Genomic DNA, 18,918 nt, shown 5'->3' with positions numbered 1-18,918 from the left:
GAGCCAAGAATCTTTCTCCCTTGGTAAATCTCTGCCTCACCTTTGCCCTTAATTTCTTCTGCCCAGAACCCAAGTCCCTTACTGTTTCCCTCGCGGTCAACCCTAGCGCGCGAGTTCAAGCCTCGTGCGGCGCGGGGGCGGGCCCAGGAAGGGCAGGGGCGGGACTGGGCGGGGACTGGAGGAGGGGGCGCGGTCTCGGTTCTGCCACCTTCCCCCCTACCCGGCCAGGAGCGCAGCCGCCGCCGCCGCGTCCTCTCAGCCTTGCGCTCCGCCCGCTGCTTCTGCCGCCGCAGTCCAGCCCGGGAGCGCAAAGCCGGGGACACCGGCCCCGCAGCCTGCCCACTCTTCGGGCCGCGTGCCGGCTACAGCGGCATGGGGGGCTGCTGAGAGCCGGCACTCCTTCCCTCTGGCACCTCCCCCGGCTACTGGCCACTGGACTCTGGCCAGCGAGGCTCGGCACCTCTGGCCCCTAGTCCGGCGCCTGGCACGGCCCTCTACTCTGCTCCTCCAGCTCTGAGCATCGTGTCCCCGCGCCCCCCCCGCCCGCGCCAGGGACACCTGGGTCCCCCGGCGGCCCCTAGGAGAGGGGCGGGGGGGGGGCATGAAGCCGCTGGAGAAATTTCTGAAGAAGCAGACGTCGCAGCTGGCTGGCCGCACGGTGGCGGGAGGTCCCAGCGCGGGTCTGGGGAGCTGCGGCGGGCCTGGAGCGGGTGGGGGACCTGGCGGGGGCGGCGGTCCAGCCGGGGGACCGCGGTCGCTGCAGCGGCGTCAGAGCGTGTCTCGCCTGCTGCTCCCCGCTTTCCTCCGGGAGCCCCCCGCCGAGCCGGGGCTGGAGCCGCCCCCTGAGGAGGAAGGGGGAGAGCCGGCGGAGGTCGCGGAGGAGCCGGGCAGCGGGGGGCCCTGCTGGCTGCAGCTGGAGGAGGTGCCGGGGCCAGGACCGCTCGGGGGAGGGGGGCCCCTGCGCTCCCCTTCCTCCTACTCCTCTGACGAGCTGTCCCCGGGTGAGCCCTTGACTTCGCCACCCTGGGCCCCCCTGGGCGCCCCCGAGCGGCCGGAGCATCTTCTGAACCGGGTTCTGGAGCGACTGGCCGGAGGGGCCACCAGGGACAGCGCCGCCTCAGGTAAGGAGCTGGCGGGCTCGAACCCCCGGAGCAGGGGCTGGCCCCGATCCTCTTCTTTGCCCTTGGAGCATGGGGGTGGCGCCGTGCTGTGGCCTGGGTACAGGATTGAGTGGTCCGCGGAAGCTGGCTAGGGGCCTAGCGGAGGCACAGACCCTCCCGCGGAAGAGGAGGGCAGTACCCACCTTCCTCCCTGCAACAGCCTCACCCCCGACTGGAGAAGCAGCTGAGTCTCTTCCTCTCCTTCAGCCACCCTTCCTTTCCCTTGGGCATTGTAGCCATTGACTTCCATGGGTCCCTGATGTTGAATACCTCCTCCTGTGAGCCCAAATTAGGGCCTGACACATTAAGATGGAAGCTGCCCAGCGCAGCCATGCCACCGACCAGAGGTGCTTGAGCTCTGAAAACTCCGGGGTCCCTGACTGTTCAGAGGCCTGCACAGCGCAGGCTGACCCACCCAGGGGGGCTGTTTCAGACAGGAACAGGCCCCAAGCTGCCTTTTAGGCATCAGCAAAGGGATGCGTTGTCCTTAGCAGTTTGGTGGTTGGGGGGAGGATAGCGTTCTCCTCGGGGGTGGACTCAGAAGGTGTCTGGGAGGGGAGACGTGGCTGGGCTGGCATCAGGATCCTGCAGCACCCAGGGTGTTTGAGTGCCTCCAGCTCCCACCCTTCCCTTCCCGTGGCAGACCTCAGCACAGAGCCTCTTTTTTTTTTTTGTGAGATGGAGTCTCCGTCAGCCGGGCTGGAGTGCAGTGGCACAATCTCAGCTCACTGCAACCTCTGCCACCTGGTTTCAAGCGATTCTCTGGCCTCAGCCTCCAGAGTAGCTGGGATTACAGGCACCTGCCACTGTGCCTGGCTAATTTTTGTAATTTTAGTAGAGATGGAGTTTCACCATCTTTGCCAGGCTGGTCTTGAACTCCTGACCTCACGATCCACCTGCCTTGGCATCCCAAAGTGCTGGGATTACAGGCGTGAGCCACCGTGCCCAGCACACAGCCTCTTTAAAACATAATCACCACACCCTGAGAAGCTTTTTCCCTAAGTGATGATACTACTTCACCACTCCCTTTCAGCACCCCTACTAAGGGGCCTTTGAGGAAACTGAGGCCTCAAATGGCTGGTTGGTGGCTGAGGTAGAAGACCTAGGGGTCTTTGGGTCTAGCTCTAGGCATTGCACAAAGCCCAGGAGAGTCTGAGGTTTGGGAGCCCTGGCTGAGGCCCTAATGCTGAGAGCTTTCACACTTGCTCTCAGCCCTCTGCAGGGAACGCCAACCTAGATATGTGGAGCGGGGCTCCACTCTCCTAAATCCTTCACAAGACCTGGGTCCTCTCCTTTGGCTCAGGCTGTAGTTGCCCTGAGGAGCCGACACCTTTTGGATTTAATTAGAAAAATATCAGACACACACAGCTCTCCTAACCATAACTTCACGCCTACACCACACACCCTGTGTCTCTATGACACATTCCCCAGGGAGGCTGTACGTTGGCCCAGAGCCTGCCTTGGAAAAGACAGATGCCCAACTGTGGCCCCCATATCAGCATCTCCCCCACTCTGTCCCCATCTTACTCTTCCTTTGCTCCAGCTTAGAAATCCTGTGAGATAAAGTCTATGAAGGATGTCAGGCCTCTTGATTCCTCGTCCCCATCCCTGAAGCTAGGGGTCAGAGCTGGGGGCCCTCTGACTCACTGTAAGAACACAGCAAGGTAGCTGGGCAGGGAGGAAAAGGGAGAAACTGTCTTTCCCCTTTTACAGGGGCCTGGTGCCACATACTCTTTTCAGTCTCCCCTGGGGTAAGACTCCTGAAACATCACCCATGTTATCTGGCAGGCTGGATTCCCAGAGTAACTGGTTTGGGAAATTCCAAACCAGTCCCAGGGTGAATGAGAATCAGCTTCACCTGCCACTCTGATGTTCTCCAATAAAACCAATGTTCTCAAGTCATCCTGGTCTCCTCCCAGGGTGCGTGGGAGGAGAGAGCTTACAGAAGTTACTCTAAACCTAGCCAAAGCCTCTCCAACATCCAAGCGGCCCCCTCTGACCACTAGGCTTTCCCCTAACACTCTGCTTGCCTCAGGCATATTGAGAAAATGACAGAAGACTCAGGATTATGGGTTCTTATTCCAGCTCCAGGCAAGTACCTCCCAGCTCTGGGCCTCAGTTTCTCATTTGTGAAATGAAATCGTTAAAGTAAATTACCTCGTGTGGGTTTTCCTCCTCCACCTTCATGGCTAGAACTGACCACAGGGGATGGTGAACCAAGGGCCGTCAGAAGCCTTGGTTTTGTCCTGGGACAGTGCCTGGGGACCTGGCCCTAACCTGTCCTGGTGAGGACACCTGGCTCCCTCCCTGCACCTTGCCTGTGTGTGCCAGGCAGCCCTGCCCCACCCCAGGGCTGGCTGCAAGTCAGGGCGACCTTGTACCCGGCTGACTGGCTGAGCCAGGCCCAGACGGGGGTGTGGAGGGGAAAGGGGTGGTGAGAGGAGCCACTCCTCTTCACCATTTTGCTTCATTAACCCTTCTGTCTCTGGGCACCCACAAGATTTCTATTTAAAGGTTCTGAGATCAAAGCGATGGCGTCTTTCCCTCTCCCTTTTAATCGGGCTGGTTCTCACCTGCCTAATTAGAACTCAAAGCTGTTGAGTAGGAGATGGGGAGGGGAAGAGGAACACACACACACAAACACACACACACACACACACACACACACACACACACACACTCCCCCCAATGATGCTGACCTCTGTGTTTGGAAATACTCTTTGTTTAGAGACCCTTCTGTGGGCTACTTTTTTCAGGCAGAACTCAAGCTTGATGTGTTATCTGACCAACTTCCCACACACACTGAAGAGAAGTGCACGTGGCCATCAAAGGCACGCCCCCCTATTCCCTTCAGCTGCCTTGGCAGCTGCCAACCCCACCCCCGCAGCGGCTGCCCAGAACCTTTACACATGTGTGTGTGTGCGCGTGTGCAGAGCATGATGGGGCAGGTGGCTGGGGCTCCAGCCTGGCTAAAGACAACTTGCCCTTAGGGGCAAGAGAGGGAGGCACTGCATTTCCAGTTTTGTTCTGAGGGGCAAGAGAGGGAGGCACTGCATTTCCAGTTTCGTTCTGAGGGGCAAGAGAGGGAGGCACTGCAGCATTTCCAGTTTCGTTCTGAGGGGCAAGAGAGGGAGGCACTGCATTTCCAGTTTCGTTCTGAGGGGCAAGAGAGGGAGGCACTGCATTTCCAGTTTCGTTCTGGAAGTGCCCTCCTGACATCCGTGGTGCCCACTGATCTTTACAGATATCCTGCTGGATGACATTGTCCTTACCCATTCTCTCTTCCTCCCGACGGAGAAATTTCTGCAGGAGCTACACCAGTAATATCCTTTTGTGGAGTTTGTAAAGGGAGAGGTCAGAGGGAGCCACTCCCTCCATCACACATGCAACGTCAGAGCCTAAACTCTCCCCTAGAAAACATACCTGGGGCCGGGAGAGGTGGCTCACGCCTGTAATCCCAGCAGTTTGGGAGGCTGAGGCAGGCAGATCACCTGAGGTCTGGAGTTCGAGATCAGCCTGACCAACATAGCAAAACACTGTCTCTACTAAAAACAGGAAAATTAGCCAGGCGTGGTGGCACGTACCTGTATTCCGAGCTACTCAGGAGGCTGAGACAGGAGAATCGCTTGAACCTGGGAGGTGGAGGTTGCAGTGAGCCAAGATCGTGCCACTGCCCTCTAGCCTGGGCAACAGAGTGAGACTCTGTCTCAAAAAAAAAAATAAAAAATAAAAAAATCTGGATTTCACTCCCAGCTTTTCTACTCAACAGCTGTGTAACCTGGGCAGATTACCTAACCTCCTAGGGCCTCGGTTTCCTCTTCTGTAAAATAGAGGTAAATAGTACCTGTCCTGCCTACTATGAGCTGCTATGAAGATCAGTCTGATAGCAGATGTAGGAGTGCTTTGGAGGCTGCAGAACCCTGTACAAATGAAAGGTGTCATTTATTTATTTTGAGATGAAGTCTTGCTCTGTCGCCCAGGCTGGAGTGCAGTTGTGTGTTCTTGGCTCACTGAAACCTCTGCCTCCCAGGTTCAAGCGATTCTCCTGCCTCAGCCTCCCCAGTAACTGGGGACTACAGGCCTGTGCCACCAGACCTGGCTACTTTTTGTATTTTTTTTTTTTTTTTTGAGACAGAGTCTTGCTCTATTGCCAGGCGGGAGTGCAGTGGCGCAATCTCGGCTCACTGCAACCTCCACCTTCTGGATTCAAGCGATTCTTCCACCTCAGCCTCCTGAGTAGCTGGGACCACAGACACGTGCCACCATGCCCAGCTATTTTTTGTATTTTTAGTAGAGACGGGGTTTCACCATGTTGGCCAGTATGGTCTCGATCTCTTGACCTCGTGATCCACCCGCCTCGGCCTCCCAAAGTGCTGGGATTACAGGCGTGAGCCACCGCGCCCGGCACTTTTTGTATTTTTTGGTGGAGCCAGGGTTTCGCCATGTTGCCCACACTAGTCTTGAACTCCTGACCTCAAGTGATTTGCCCACCTTAGCCTCCCAGAGTGCTGGGATTACAGGCGTGAGCCACTGCACCTACCCAAGGTGTTATTATTCTACTAAGGGGGCCTCTATCCCCACTGAATTATTGCTCCAAAACATCTGGTTGCTCAGTGAGCTATGATGGGGTCTGATGTAAACATCAGGTCATGGTTGTGCTTCAGTAGGGTCTGCTAGAGAGGAGCCACTGGATGGGCTATTCATAGGGTCTCATAAGCATAGGCCTCTCACGGAGTTATTCTAGTACGTAATTGTAAATGTCAGACCCCTGAGTAGAATGTCACAGGCTCTTGGCCAGCTGTGGTGGCTCATGCCTGTAATCCCAGCACTTTCAGAGGCTGAGGCAGGTGGATCACTTGAGGGCAGGAGTTCGAGATCAGCCTGGCCAACAAAGTGAAACTCCATCTCTATTAAAATACAAAAATTAGCCAGGCATGGTGGTGGGCACTTGTAATCTCAGCTACTCCGGAGGCTGAGGCAGGAGAATTGCTTGAACTCAGGAGGCAGAGGTTGCAGTGAGCTCAGATCACGCCACTGCACTCCAGCCTGGGTGACAGAGCGAGAGTCCATCTCAAATAGATAAATAAATAAAGTCACAGGCTCTCTTAGAAACATCAGGCCTTCCAGTGAGGTATAGTCAGGTTTGTGGTAAGCACCATTGGGCTTTATTAGGTGCACTGTGAGCTCCAGGCCCTGGGCTGGACAGGGGTTGGATGGGTTTGGGCAGGGTATCCTCAAGTGAAAATCTAACCTGTTTAACCTGCAGGAGCTGGATGTGGTCGAGTGGGTGCCATCGCTACCTACTCTAAGCAAAAACCTGCGCTGGGGCATGAGGAGGTCTTGGCTCCAGGGCCCCTGAAGCTCCTCTCTCTCTGGCCCCAAGTTGAGGGAATATTTGGGGGCAATTTAGCCTCCCATCTCTTTTTTTTTTTTTTTTTTTTTGAGACGGAGTTTCACTCTTATTGCCCAGGCTGAAATGCAATGGCCTAACCTTGACTGGGTTCAAGTGATTCTTCTGCCTCAGCCTCCTGAGTAGCTGGGATTACAGACATGTACTACTATGCCTGGCTAATTTTTGTATTTTTAGTAGAGATGGGGTTTAACCATGTTGGCCAGGCTGGTCTTGAACTCCTGACCTCAGGCGATCCACCTATCTTGGCCTCCCAAAGTGCAGGGATTACAGGCATGAACCTCCATGCCCGGTGTTTCTTTCTTCCTTTTTTTTTTTTTGAGATGGAGTCTTCCTCTGTTGTCCAGACTGGAGTGCAATGGCGCAATCTCTGCTCACTGCAACCTCTGCCCCCCGGGTTCAAGCCATTCTTGTGCCTTAGCCTCCCAAGTAGCTGGGATTACAGGCATGTACTATCATGCCCGGCTAATTTTTGTATTTTTAGTAGAGATGGGGTTTCACCATGTTGGCCAGACTGGTCTCAAACTCCTAACCTCAGGTTATCTGCCCACCTCAGCCTCCCAAAGTTCTGGGATTATAGGTGTGAGCCACTGCGCCCGGCCTAGCCTCCCATCTTTCTCCTCAGTTCCTCAGGTCTGCTTGCCTAGGGGTTTTTCTTAACTTAAGGTCAGCTTTGTTCGTGCAGGAGGCATGGAGGGTCCTGAGGGGCTGGGCCAGAAGCAGGCCTGTCTAGCCATGCTTCTCCATTTCCTGGACACCTACCAGGGACTGCTTCAAGAGGAAGAGGGGGCCGGCCACATCATCAAGGTGGGCCTCAGGGAAGAGAAGGTGGGTAAACAGGCTATCAGGTCTAGACGGGGGCCCCTGTGAAGGAGCCATACTTCTGATGCTGGGTACGTGGAAGGAAGAGATGCCAGGGGGCCTTAGCTTATGTGGCTCTTCTGTGCTTAAAGGCATGGAGACCTTGTCTGGCCCCTGCAGAGAGTAGCCCTTGGGATGAGACCCCTTCCTTCACCTTCTTTGTCCTCTCCTCTCTAGGATCTATACCTGCTAATTATGAAGGACGAGTCCCTTTACCAGGGCCTCCGAGAGGACACTCTGAGGCTGCACCAGCTGGTGGAGACGGTGGAACTAAAGTGAGGGGGAATGGGGCAAGGGCGGGAACAGGAAAGGGATCCCCTGTCTTCCTCTATTACAGGGGTTGCCTCTGGTCTATTGGCTCCAATATGGATTTGTTTGTTTTGAGACAGAATCTCACTCTGTCACCCAGGCTGGAGAGCAGTAGTGCAGTCTTGGCTCACTGCAAACTCCACCTCCTGGGTTCAAGTGATTCTCGTACCTCAGCCTCCTGAGTAGCTGGGATTATAGCGTGTGCCATGCCCAGCTAACTTTTGTAATTTTAGTAGCGATGAGTTTCACCATGTTGGCCAGGCTGGTCTCAAACTCCTGTCCTCAAGTGATCTGCCCGCCTCAGCCTCCCAAAGTGCTGGGATTACAGGTGTGAGCCACTGTGCCCAGCTTCCAATACAGTTTTATTTCAGCTCCTTTCCCTCACTGGAGGTGGCACAAAGCACTGTCTCCAGTCACTTTTTTTTGTCCATTCTCCCTCTACATTGTCCGATAATCCAGTGGTGTACTGGTAAATATTTAACAACCAGTGCTGCAGAAGAAAAAGCCCTGATTTGTAGCTTTTGCTGATTCCTACAGTGTAAATTCTGTCACCATGACTGATTTCAAGCTACCAACACTGAAGGAGGAGTTGGGAAGAGACGTGCAGCACAGGCCATTATGTAGTATCTCCACCATACAGTAGATGTGGTAAAAGGTAGTGAAACGGCTGGGCAAGGTGGCGCACACCTGTAATCCCAGCACTTTGGGAGGCTGAGGCGGGTGGATCACGAGGTCAAGAGATCAAGACCATCCTGGCTAACATGGTGAAACCCCGTCTCTACTAAAAATACAAAAATTAGTTGGGCATGGTGCCGTGTGTCTGTAGTCCCAGCTACTTGGGAGGCTAGGCAGGAGAATCGCTTGAACCTAGGAGGCGGAGGTTGCAGTGAGCCAAGATCACGCCACTGCACGCCTGGGTGACAGAGTGAGACTGTGTCTCCCAAAAAAAAAAAAAAATGTAGTAAAACAGGAAAGAAACTACCTTTTTTGTAATAACTTATTTGAGTATAAGTTTTATGTATTATTTGTTAATTTTTATTATTTTTTATTAGAGATAGGGTTTCATTATGTTGTCCAGGCTGGGCTCAAGCAATCCTCCCACCTCGGCTTTCCAAAGTGTTGGGATTCTAGGTGTGAGCCACCACACCTGGCCTGACTATAAGCTTATAAAACATATATATTTATTTATATTTTAATGGCTCTTTAAAAACCAGTGGGCAAAATTCCCCAGAACTTAACAATCTGCTCTTGTGAGCCAGTGTAAACCAGCTTCAGGACACCATTGCATTCATCTGTCCGTCTGTCCATCCATCTATCCATCCATCCATCCATCCTGCCCTTTTAGTTTCTCTCTTCTCCCTCCCCACCACCACAACCCTTATGGAGGCCTCAGCTTGTGGTCTGGCATCCTTCTCTCCCTTCTCTGTGCTGACACTAGAGAGATCTTTCATGCTCCTATTCCGAAGGCATCCCTACTCCCCATGCTTCTAAGAGAAAGTGAAACATCCCAGCACTCAACACCCTTCCCTGTCTGCCTTCTGCTGTTCCTTCCCGTCTTATCTCCCACATCCTGTTCTGACACCGCAACTCCTGCACTCTCCAACTTCCATGGTCAGTTATATTGTCCACCCCAGAATGTCCTTCTCCTACCCCCTTCTCTTTTTGTTCTTTTTTTTGAGACAGAGTGTTGCTCTGTCACCCAGGGTGTAGTATAGTGGCACAGTTTTGGCTCACTGCAATCTCCACCTCCCAGGTTCAAACAATTTTGGATTCTTGTGCCTCAGCCTCTCAAGTAGCTGGGATTACAGGTGCACACAACCATGCCCGGCTAATTTTTGTATTTTTAGTAGAGATGGGGTTTAACCATGTTGGCCAGGCTGGTCTTGAACTCCTGGCCTCAAGTGATCAGCCCACTTCAGCCTCCCAAATTGCTGGGATTACAGGTGTGAGCCACTGCACCTGGCCTCCACCCCCTTCTCTTCCTGCTCTCCTCCAAAGCCCAGTCAAATGCCAGCTTCTCAATGAAAACTTCCAAGATCCTTTTAGGAATGGCTTTCTCCTTCCCCCGCATCAGCATAACTCTCCTGGTACCTTTGTTATATCACCAACACCTCTTGCCCGGTGTTAGAAGTAGCTGTATGCCCGTCTGTCTCCTTCCCAGACCGTGAAGTTCTTGTCAGCAAATTCAGCAAACAACTAACTGATGACCTGCTACCTACCATGTGCCAAGCAGTGTGCTAGGCCCTGGAGGATGAAAAAAATATTCAGTAAGGACCAAATTCCTGGCCAGGCGTGGTAGCTCATGCCTGTAATCCCAGCACTTTGGGAGGCCAAGGCAGGCAGATCATGAGGTCAGCAGTTTGAGACCAGCCTGGCCAACATGGTGAAACTCCATCTCTACTAAAAACTTACCAGTCATGGTGGTGGGTGCCTGTAATCTCAGCTACCTGGGAGGCTGAGGCAGGAGAATCGCTTGAACCTGGGAGGTGGAGGTCGTAGTGAGCAGAGATCATGCCACTGAACTCCAGCCTGGATGACAGAGCAAGACTCCATCTCAAAAAAAAAAAAAAAAAGAACCAAATCCCAGTCCTCAAAAGCTCTCAATCTCATAGAGAGATAAGAGGTGAATATAAACATTATCCCAAAGTTCTATAGTAGTTGAGACAAGAAAGTGACCTTCTGGGTGGGTGGGACAGACCCGAGGAGAATTCATGGAAGACGTGGCATTTGATTAGGATTACTTGGACAATGACCCCATACTGCTCATTGTCCTCTCTTCTCACCCCCTTAACCACCTTCTGAAACTGGTGCTGGTACAGCCTTGACCCAATTCTGATATTCCTGCTTGATGTTGCCTGCTTGGTGTTGGTTGACCATATGCCTGGTAGGGTGTGCTGATGCCCAGCTTGTCCATGCCAGGATTCCAGAGGAGAGCCAGCCACCTAGCAAGCAGGTGAAGCCACTCTTCCGCCACTTCCGCCGGATAGACTCCTGTCTGCAGACCAGGGTGGCCTTCCGGGGCTCTGATGAGAGTGAGTGTGGGTATTAGGAAGGACGAGGTGGCTCAAGGGGACATGTGGGGTCTCTGGGTCTTGGGTACCCCGAGTGGCATCTCCCTGGGTGGTAGAACCAGCCCCTTTCACAGGACCTTCTTCAGAGGCCAGCCTCTGGTGGGGAACAGAGGCATCCTAGAGGAGACTGTGCTAGCTGCTGCCACTCTGCCCTCTGTTGAAAGCCATTTTCCTGTTTCCATCCAGTCTTCTGCCGGGTATACATGCCTGACCACTCTTACGTGACCATACGCAGCCGCCTTTCAGCATCTGTGCAGGACATTCTGGGCTCTGTGACGGAGAAACTTCAGTACTCAGAGGAGCCTGCGGGACGTGAGGATTCCCTCATCCTGGTAGCTGTGGCCTCCTCGGGAGGTAGGGTCAGGAAGAACAGGGCTGAGGCTCCAAGAGGAGAAACTCACAAGCTCAGTGCCCTGGGGGAGGGGTAGAGACTGAATTCTAGGCCCTTGCTACTCAAAGTATGGTCCTGGGACCAGCCTCATGTGCATCACCTGGGAGCTTGTTAGGATGCAGCATCTTGCTGGGTGCAGCGGGGCAAGCCTGCAGTCCCAGCTACTCAGGAGGCTGAGGCAGGAGGATTGCTTGGGCGCAGGAATCCAAGGCTATAGTATGTTATGATTGCACCTGTGAATAGGCACTGTACTCCAGCCTGGGCAACATAGCAAGACTCTGTCTCTAAAAGAGATGCACCATCTGAGACCCCACCCCAGACCTGCTGGTCTTATTCAAATCAGCATTTGAACAAGATCAGCTTGGGGACTCCTGTGCCTACTAAAGTTCGGGAGGCAGTAGCTGGGCATAGTGGCAGGTGCCTGTAATCCCAGCTACTTGGGAGGAGGAGGCAGGAGAATCACTTGAATCTGGGAGGTGGAGGTTGCAGTAAGCCGAGATGTACTCCAGTCCAGGTGACAAGAGCAAAACTCCATCTCAAAAAAAAAAAAAAAAAGCAGGGCAAGGTGGCTCATTCCTGCAATCCCAGCACTTAGGGAGGCTGAGCCAGGTGGATCACCTGAAGTCAGGAGTTCAAGACCAGCCCAGCCAACATGGCAAAACCCTGTCTCTACTAAAAATACAAATATTAGCCAGGCATGGTGGCGGGCGCCTGTAATCCCAGCTACTTGGGAGGCTGAGGCAGGAGAATTGTTTGAACCTCGGAGGCGGAGGTTGCAGTGAGCTGAGATTGCACCACTGCACTCCAGCCTGGACAACAGACCGAGTAGGACTCAGGTCTGATCTGGGTGCTGCCCTTCACTCACTTGTGGATTGTGTTCTGATCCTTTAACCTCCCTGTGTATGTAAGGATGCCACATTTCTCAGGCTAAAGACACAAGATGAGTCTTTAATCCCCATGGGAAGGCAGAAAGCCAGCAATGTCACTGAAGGCTTGTTTTCCTTCAGTGGAAAAAATTTCAGCCCTTCCAGTGTCACAGGGACAACAGAACAAGAGAAAGCCTGTTAAAAAAAAAAAAGTTAGAGAGTAGAAAAAAGTTATAAATGCAAAATAAGTCATCATTTGACAAATTCCAGATAAATATGGCATAAACTGGTGAGATTATGAGTTCTGTTAGTCTAGAATGTGTCAGTGTGGGGTGAGGAGTTTTTGGATAGGACAGTGCCAGTGTGGGGTGTGTGAGGGTGCAGGCGGCAGGGGCTGAGGCTGAGCAGCTCATTCTCCTGCAGAGAAGGTCCTCCTCCAGCCCACTGAGGACTGTGTTTTTACCACACTGGGCATCAACAGCCACCTGTTTGCCTGCACCCGGGACAGCTATGAGGCTCTGGTAAGAACTCTTTCCCAAGGCCTTGGCTGCAATGGAGGGCTGAGGGGGGCTGTGAGCAGTCCCTGACCTCACCACCAGGAGCCCAGCCACTATGCCCCTGCCTGCCCCCAGGTGCCCCTGCCTGAGGAGATCCAGGTCTCCCCGGGAGACACAGAGATCCACCGAGTGGAGGCTGAGGACGTTGCCAACCACCTTACTGCCTTCCACTGGGAGCTGTTCCGATGTGTGCATGAGGTGGGGACCAAGGCTGGCGCTGTGCTGGGGGCTGGAGGGAGAAATGTGCCATTAGGAGACGGTGTTGGCAGCAGAACGTCCTGGTTCGAAGGCTCACCTGCAGCAGGCCCTGGGCAATGCATGGCTGTAACCTCTCTCAGTCTTTGTCCCATCATTCGAAAAAAAATCGCAGAGAGAGACCCCAGAGCAAAGTGGCTCAGGGCCAGTGCTACTTACACAGAACCTGACCCAGGATTTGTATTTTTAAAATATTCACTATTAAAGAAATAAAATAGGGCCGGGCGCAGTGGCTCACGCCTGTAATCCCCGCACATTGGGAGGCGCGCGGATCACCTGAGGTTGGGAGATGGGGACCAGCCTGACCAACATGGAGAAACCCCCGTCTCTACTAAAAATACAAAATTAGCTGGGCATGGTGACTCATGACTGTAGTCCCAGCTACTTGGGAGGCTGAGGCAGGAGAATCGCTTGAACCCGGGAGGCGGAGGTTGTGGTGAGCAGAGATCCCGCCATTGCACTCCAGCCTGGGCAACAAGAGCGAAACTCCGTCTCAAAAATAAAAAATAAAATGAGGCAGCGACAATAATGCCTAGCAGATGGTTGTCTTAAGGAGGTCAGCCATGAGCAAATGCCTAGTAAGTGCTCAGTAGCTGGTAAAATATTATTAATGCTGCTTGTTTTCTTTTTTCCGCATCTTTGCCGCCTCTTGTCCCGTCTATTTTTCTATTTTCCATTCCTTCTGCCCCCGCCCTCCTGCCTTTCGCTCCCCTTCGCCTTGCACTGCCATCTCCCCACCCACTCCCCTCACCCCCCCGGCGCCCTGGCCGCCCCTCCGCCGCCGTGGATGCAGCTGGAGTTCGTGGACTACGTGTTCCACGGGGAGCGCGGCCGCCGGGAGACGGCCAACCTGGAGCTGCTGCTGCAGCGCTGCAGCGAGGTCACGCACTGGGTGGCCACCGAGGTGCTGCTCTGCGAGGCCCCGGGCAAGCGCGCGCAGCTGCTCAAGAAGTTCATCAAGATCGCGGCCCTGTGAGTGCGGCCGGCGGCGGGAGGGGGAGCCCCAGGCCCGAGGCCTGCGGCACCGCCCGCCCCTGAACCCGCCTCCCGCCCCCGCAGCTGCAAGCAGAATCAGGACCTGCTGTCCTTCTACGCCGTGGTCATGGGGCTGGACAACGCCGCCGTCAGCCGCCTTCGTCTCACCTGGGAGGTGAGGAGACCCCTCCCTTTCCTACCCGGGGACCTGGGCATCCCGGGTTCTCCGCTGTGGGTCCTCCCCTGCCCGCGACGGCCGCCGACCTGGAGGGAGTCTTTGTGCCACTGGAGGGAGGCGCCCTCTTCTGGTGGATGCAACCCCAGGGCGCACAGCTTAGGACCCGGTCTTTGGGCAAAATAGTAAAAGTCAGGATCCTGCCTGAGTCGCGGCAGGCAGCCCTTGGCCAGGTCAGGTCACAGGCTTGGCTGTGGGAGTCGGGCTGCTTTTCAGCCACACTCAGTTGGGGGCACCCTTGTACACGGCGCCTGCATAAACAGAGATCTGGCTTTCCCCAGAATAATGAATTCCTCTGGGCTGTTCAAGCTTCTAGACCTAGCCAAGGCCTGACTTCATTTCCCCACCCCCCAGCTTCCCAGCCTCCTACAAGCCATGCTGGCCCTTTTGCCCTCCAACACGGAGGATTAATCCAAGGTTCCCATGTAACCCAAGGAGCTCCACTCTGATATCCCTTCTTCTTCCTTCAAACTCTGCAGAAGCTGCCAGGGAAATTCAAGAATTTGTTCCGCAAATTTGAGAACCTGACGGTGAGTGGATTTGGCTCTTTCATCTGCTCTTGGACTTAGAGCTCAGAAACCCTCTGTTCCCACAAACCCCCTTCCTCAAGCTTTCTTTTCAAAGTGTTTAGTGCATGAGACCCCCCCTCCCTACCATGCTGGAGGGGGAGGGTGGAAGGATTGCGCCCCTGTTTTTCCTGAAAAGGGGGAGCAGTCATGCCCTTCCCCACCACACCATTAGAAAGCCCCCAGCACCCGGCTGGGCACGGTGGCTGACACCTGTAATCCCAGCACTTTGGGAGGCTGAGGCAGGCAGATCACCAGGTCAAGAGATCAAGACCATCCTGACCAACATGGTGAAACCCTGTCTGTATTTAAAAAAAAAAAAAATACAAAAATTAGCTGGGCGTGGTGGCAGGCACCTGTAGTCCCAGCTACTCTACTTGGGAGGCTGAGGCAGGAGAATCGCTTGAACCCGGGAGGCAGAGGTTGCAGTGAGCTAAGACCGTGCCACTGCACTCCAGCCTGGCGACAGAGTGAGACTCCATCTCAAAAAAAAAAAAAAAAAAAAAAAAGAAAGTCCCCAACACCCCTATCTTATCAGGAATATATACAGGGCAGGGAGTGAGGGAGGAAGTAGGGGACATCTTTGGGATGCATTGGCCAATCTCTCCCTTGATCTCTCTCCTGTGGAATGCCAGGACCCCTGCAGGAACCACAAAAGCTACCGAGAAGTGATCTCCAAAATGAAGCCCCCTGTGATTCCTTTCGTGCCTCTGATCCTCAAAGGTGAGAGAGTTACTCCCAAGCTGTGCTGCTTCAACCCATGTTTCCCTTCTCCCATGCCCCAGTTCTGACTTCCAGGCCCCTCTCAACTCAGCTCTGAGTGCCCGCCTGGAGAGGAGCCCCCCGCCCCAGGCGGAGTGGATTCTGGGGAAGAGGGGGGTCCTCGGGTGCAGTGGTCCTTTGGACCTCCTCTCTTATTCTTTCCTCACATTGGATTCTCTGCATCTCCTAGATCTGACTTTCCTGCATGAAGGGAGTAAGACCCTTGTAGATGGTTTGGTGAACATTGAGAAGCTGGTGAGTGAGTGGCACTGCAAACCTCTAATCCCACAAGTGGCGAGCTCACATCCTCTCCCTCTCATCACCTCCCCAGAATAGCACGCTTCCTCCATGTGCCCAGCTTGCCTAGCAGACTCTTGACTGTCTCCCTGGTGGCATCACTGTGGCAACCCGCCCACGGGTGGCAGAGCTGACAGGCAGCTTGGGGGCAACTCCACCTCCCCCTCACCTGGCACCCTGTTACACCCACTCCTTTGGTCCTTCAGAGACCCTCCAGAATTGGAGACTGGAGGGAGTAAAGCAGAGTTGGAGAATGGCGGAGGGGGAGCAGAAGAGGGGAGGCCTCTTTCTGTGCCCCTTTCAGGGCTCATTCCTTGTCATCTCCCAGCATTCGGTGGCCGAAAAAGTGAGGACAATCCGCAAATACCGGAGCCGGCCCCTTTGTGAGTACCCAGGATTCTGAGAGCAGTACAGGTAGAGCTCTGACTGAGCAGGAGGGTTCCGGGGAGAACTCCCTGTCCAAATGTGTATTTCCATACACTTGCCAGTTCCGCATCCTGTCCTTGCCTCCCTAGAGGCCCTCCTGCCCAACATCTGTCTCAGTCCACAGCCTGATCCTCTGCCCGGTGTGTGTGTAGAGGAAGAAGGGAGGCTGGGAACCTGACTGCCTCTTTACCCCCTAGGCCTGGACATGGAGGCATCCCCCCATCACCTGCAGACCAAGGCCTATGTGCGCCAGTTCCAGGTCATCGACAACCAGAACCTCCTCTTCGAGCTCTCCTACAAGCTGGAGGCGAATAGTCAGTGAGAGTGGAGGTTCCAGTCAGACCCGCCAGATCCTTGGGCGCCTGGCACTCAAGCACTTTGCACAATGTCTCAACCGACATCTGACATCTTTCCTGAGGAGCAACTTTCTGCCCACCCCTGCTCCACAGGAAAGAGTTGGATGGATTTACCCTTGGACCCATAAGTCTGTTCATCCTGCTGAAGCCCTCTCCCCGTTGCCCCTTCAAGCCAAAACCACACTTTGCTGGTTCCTGTCCCCTCTGAGAAAGGGGACAGATAGCTCCTTCCTCTGTGCGCTCCCATTGAGGCCTGTTCTGGGGATGGAGTTTCCAACTTCCTCTTCCCAAGAAGGAAAGAAAGCTGCCCACCCTTCTGTCTTGCCAAGTGGGATGGTGGGAGGGACTGGCAGCCTTCTTCTCCACCACCTGTCCAGCTTCTTCCTGGTCAGGGCTGAGACCCCCAGGAATATTATGTTGCCGTGTGTGTGTCCTTTTAGGGAGCATGAGTGCATCTGGTAATTGAGGGAGGGTGTTGTGTGTGCTGGGGAGGGGTCCTTCTGTTTGGTGCTACCCTTGTCTACTCTGCCCCTGGGATGGTGCGGGGTGCTTTCTCCACCCCTACACTCCCTGCTCAGCTCCTCGTGCTGCCCTGCCTGCCCAGGCTTGTGAGCCAAGTTGCTTTTTAGGGCAGGGAGTAGCAGCAGGTGGGAGGGGTTACCCATCAGCCCTTGCAAGTCCCCCACTTAGGCCTCTGGAAGGTCCAGGCGTGGGCTCTGATGAGAGGGTAAAAGATGCTCAGGGAAACACAGGCCTCAGCTGCGTAGAGGACCCTTCCCCTGCCTTGCAGTGGGGTGGGGTAGAGCAGTGTCAGGAGCTAGGGGTGTCTGCTGCCCACACTCCTGTGTTTTGGGTGTCTAACTGCTAAGGAGGGAGTTGGCCTCCCCCTTCTGGCTCCTGTGTCTGACACCAACAAGTAGTCTCTGTCCCTCTCCCTGTCTCAACTCCCGCTTTGTCCTCCCCATAGAGCTGGGATAGGGTGGATCCCTATACCTGGGGCAGGCAGCCCCATAGTGGGGGAGGGGGATGGCGGAGACTGAAGGCGCCACCGGACTCTGGTGAGGCCTTTATTACCTCTGCCCCTCCCTCTCCCATCACCAGCCTCAAGGCCTGAGGGGTGCAGGGGCTCCTGGCAGCTACAGGGTGAGGTTTCCTGGCGCAGCCTCACCCTTCTTTCTGGCACCACCTCTTTCCCTTTTGAAGAGGAAGCAACAGCAGCAGCAAAAGCAGCTGCTGCTCCTGCTGTGAGGGTGTATATATTTTTTAACCCAAAGCTCTGGAATTGTACATTTATTTTTTAAAACTCAAAGAGGGAAAGAGCCTTGTATCATATGTGAACATTGTATCATAGGTAATGTTGTACAGACCCTTTTATACAGTGATCTGTCTTGTTCCTGTGGCAAAAATCCTCTATGGACATATGCAGGCACTGTGTCCCACGCCCTCCTGCCCTGACGGTGTCCACAGTGTCCATGGCACCCTCCTGCTCCCTGCCCCCTCCCTGCTACTGCTGATGTGCTCCCCTCTCCCTGCAGCCCCAGGCTTCCAGCCTTCTTCCCGACCCCTTCCAGCAGCCTTTGAACTCCAACTACCGCCACCGTCTGGGTCGAACACTGGGACCCACTGGCCCAGTCTTGGCTGCTGCCCACCCCTAGCCTTGACGCCTGCCCAGGGACTCCCAGCCCCCTCCCCTTGCCCTGCAGCTTTAACAGAGTGAACCACATGTATTGTACAGGTGTGGTTGTCATTGCAGAAACCGCTGGGTGGGGAAAAAGCCAATAAAGTCTATGAATCAACTTGCCTGCTGTTCTCCATTCTGTTTCTTTGAGGCTGGGGAAGGGCTGAGGGAGGAGAGAGGGGATGCCTCCCGGTGCTGCCTGAGCGGGGCTGTTCTGGAGTGACTTTGAAAATGTGGGCGGCCAGGTACGGCGGCAGTGCCCGCTTGTAATCCCAGCACTTTGGGAGGTCGAGGCAGGCAGATCACCTGAGATCGGGAGTTCGAGGCCAGCCTGGCCAACATGGTGAAACCCTCTCTCTACTAAAAATTACAAAAATTAGCCAGACATGGTGGTGCATACCTGTAATCCCAGCTACTCAGGAGGCTGAGGCAGGCGGATCACCTGAGATCGGGAGTTCAAGACCAGCCTGGTCAACATGGTGAAACCCTCTTTTCTACTAAAAAAAATATAAAAATTAGCCAGGCGTAGTGCAGATGAGGTTGGCTCACTGCAAACCTCCACCTCCTAGTTTCAAGTGATCCTCCTGCCTCAGCCTCCTGAGTAGTTGAGATTTCACCATGTTGACCAGGCTGGTTTCAAACTTCTGACCTCAGGTGATCCACCCGCCTCAGCCTCCCTAAGTGCTGAGATTACAGGTGTGAGCCACTGCCCCCAGCCATCCACCTAGGATTTCAAGGCAAAA

General features: G+C 54.4%; 1 protein-coding gene across 2 annotated transcripts; it reads left to right on the top strand.

The window, feature by feature from the left end:
• The first annotated feature begins 601 nt into the window (after window positions 1-601).
• RAPGEFL1 (Rap guanine nucleotide exchange factor like 1) lies at window positions 602-18,293 on the top strand. Of its 2 annotated transcripts, none has more exons than XM_012452013.2 (15): window positions 602-1,121; window positions 4,405-4,483; window positions 7,242-7,377; window positions 7,609-7,706; window positions 10,660-10,772; window positions 10,998-11,165; window positions 12,492-12,589; window positions 12,701-12,823; window positions 13,674-13,852; window positions 13,940-14,030; window positions 14,570-14,620; window positions 15,292-15,379; window positions 15,609-15,673; window positions 16,044-16,098; window positions 16,339-18,293. In XM_012452013.2, the coding sequence occupies exons 1-15, from the start codon at window positions 602-604 to the stop codon at window positions 16,461-16,463; spliced, it is 1,989 nt and encodes a 662-aa protein (XP_012307436.2). In that variant the 3' UTR covers window positions 16,464-18,293. The 2 variants fall into 2 exon arrangements, with proteins under 2 accessions (XP_012307436.2, XP_012307435.2); XM_012452012.2 differs by having other exon boundaries at window positions 16,020-16,098.
• Window positions 18,294-18,918: the final 625 nt, after the last annotated feature.

Source organism: Aotus nancymaae, unplaced genomic scaffold, assembly GCF_030222135.1.
Source record: "Aotus nancymaae isolate 86718 unplaced genomic scaffold, 86718_ANA_hifiasm-v0.15.2.pri h1tg000089l, whole genome shotgun sequence".
Lineage (NCBI taxonomy): Eukaryota > Metazoa > Chordata > Mammalia > Primates > Aotidae > Aotus > Aotus nancymaae.
This window is presented reverse-complemented; position numbering and strand designations above follow the sequence as displayed.

Excerpts from the sequence above, each read along its gene's own strand:
- RAPGEFL1 (XM_012452012.2), top strand. The coding sequence starts at position 602 with ATGAAGCCGCTGGAGAAATTTCTGAAGAAGCAGACGTCGCAGCTGGCT. Across the intron at positions 13,853-13,939 it reads TTCATCAAGATCGCGGCCCT|CTGCAAGCAGAATCAGGACC; the intron begins GTGAGTGCGGCC and ends CCGCCCCCGCAG. Across the intron at positions 14,031-14,569 it reads GCCTTCGTCTCACCTGGGAG|AAGCTGCCAGGGAAATTCAA; the intron begins GTGAGGAGACCC and ends CAAACTCTGCAG.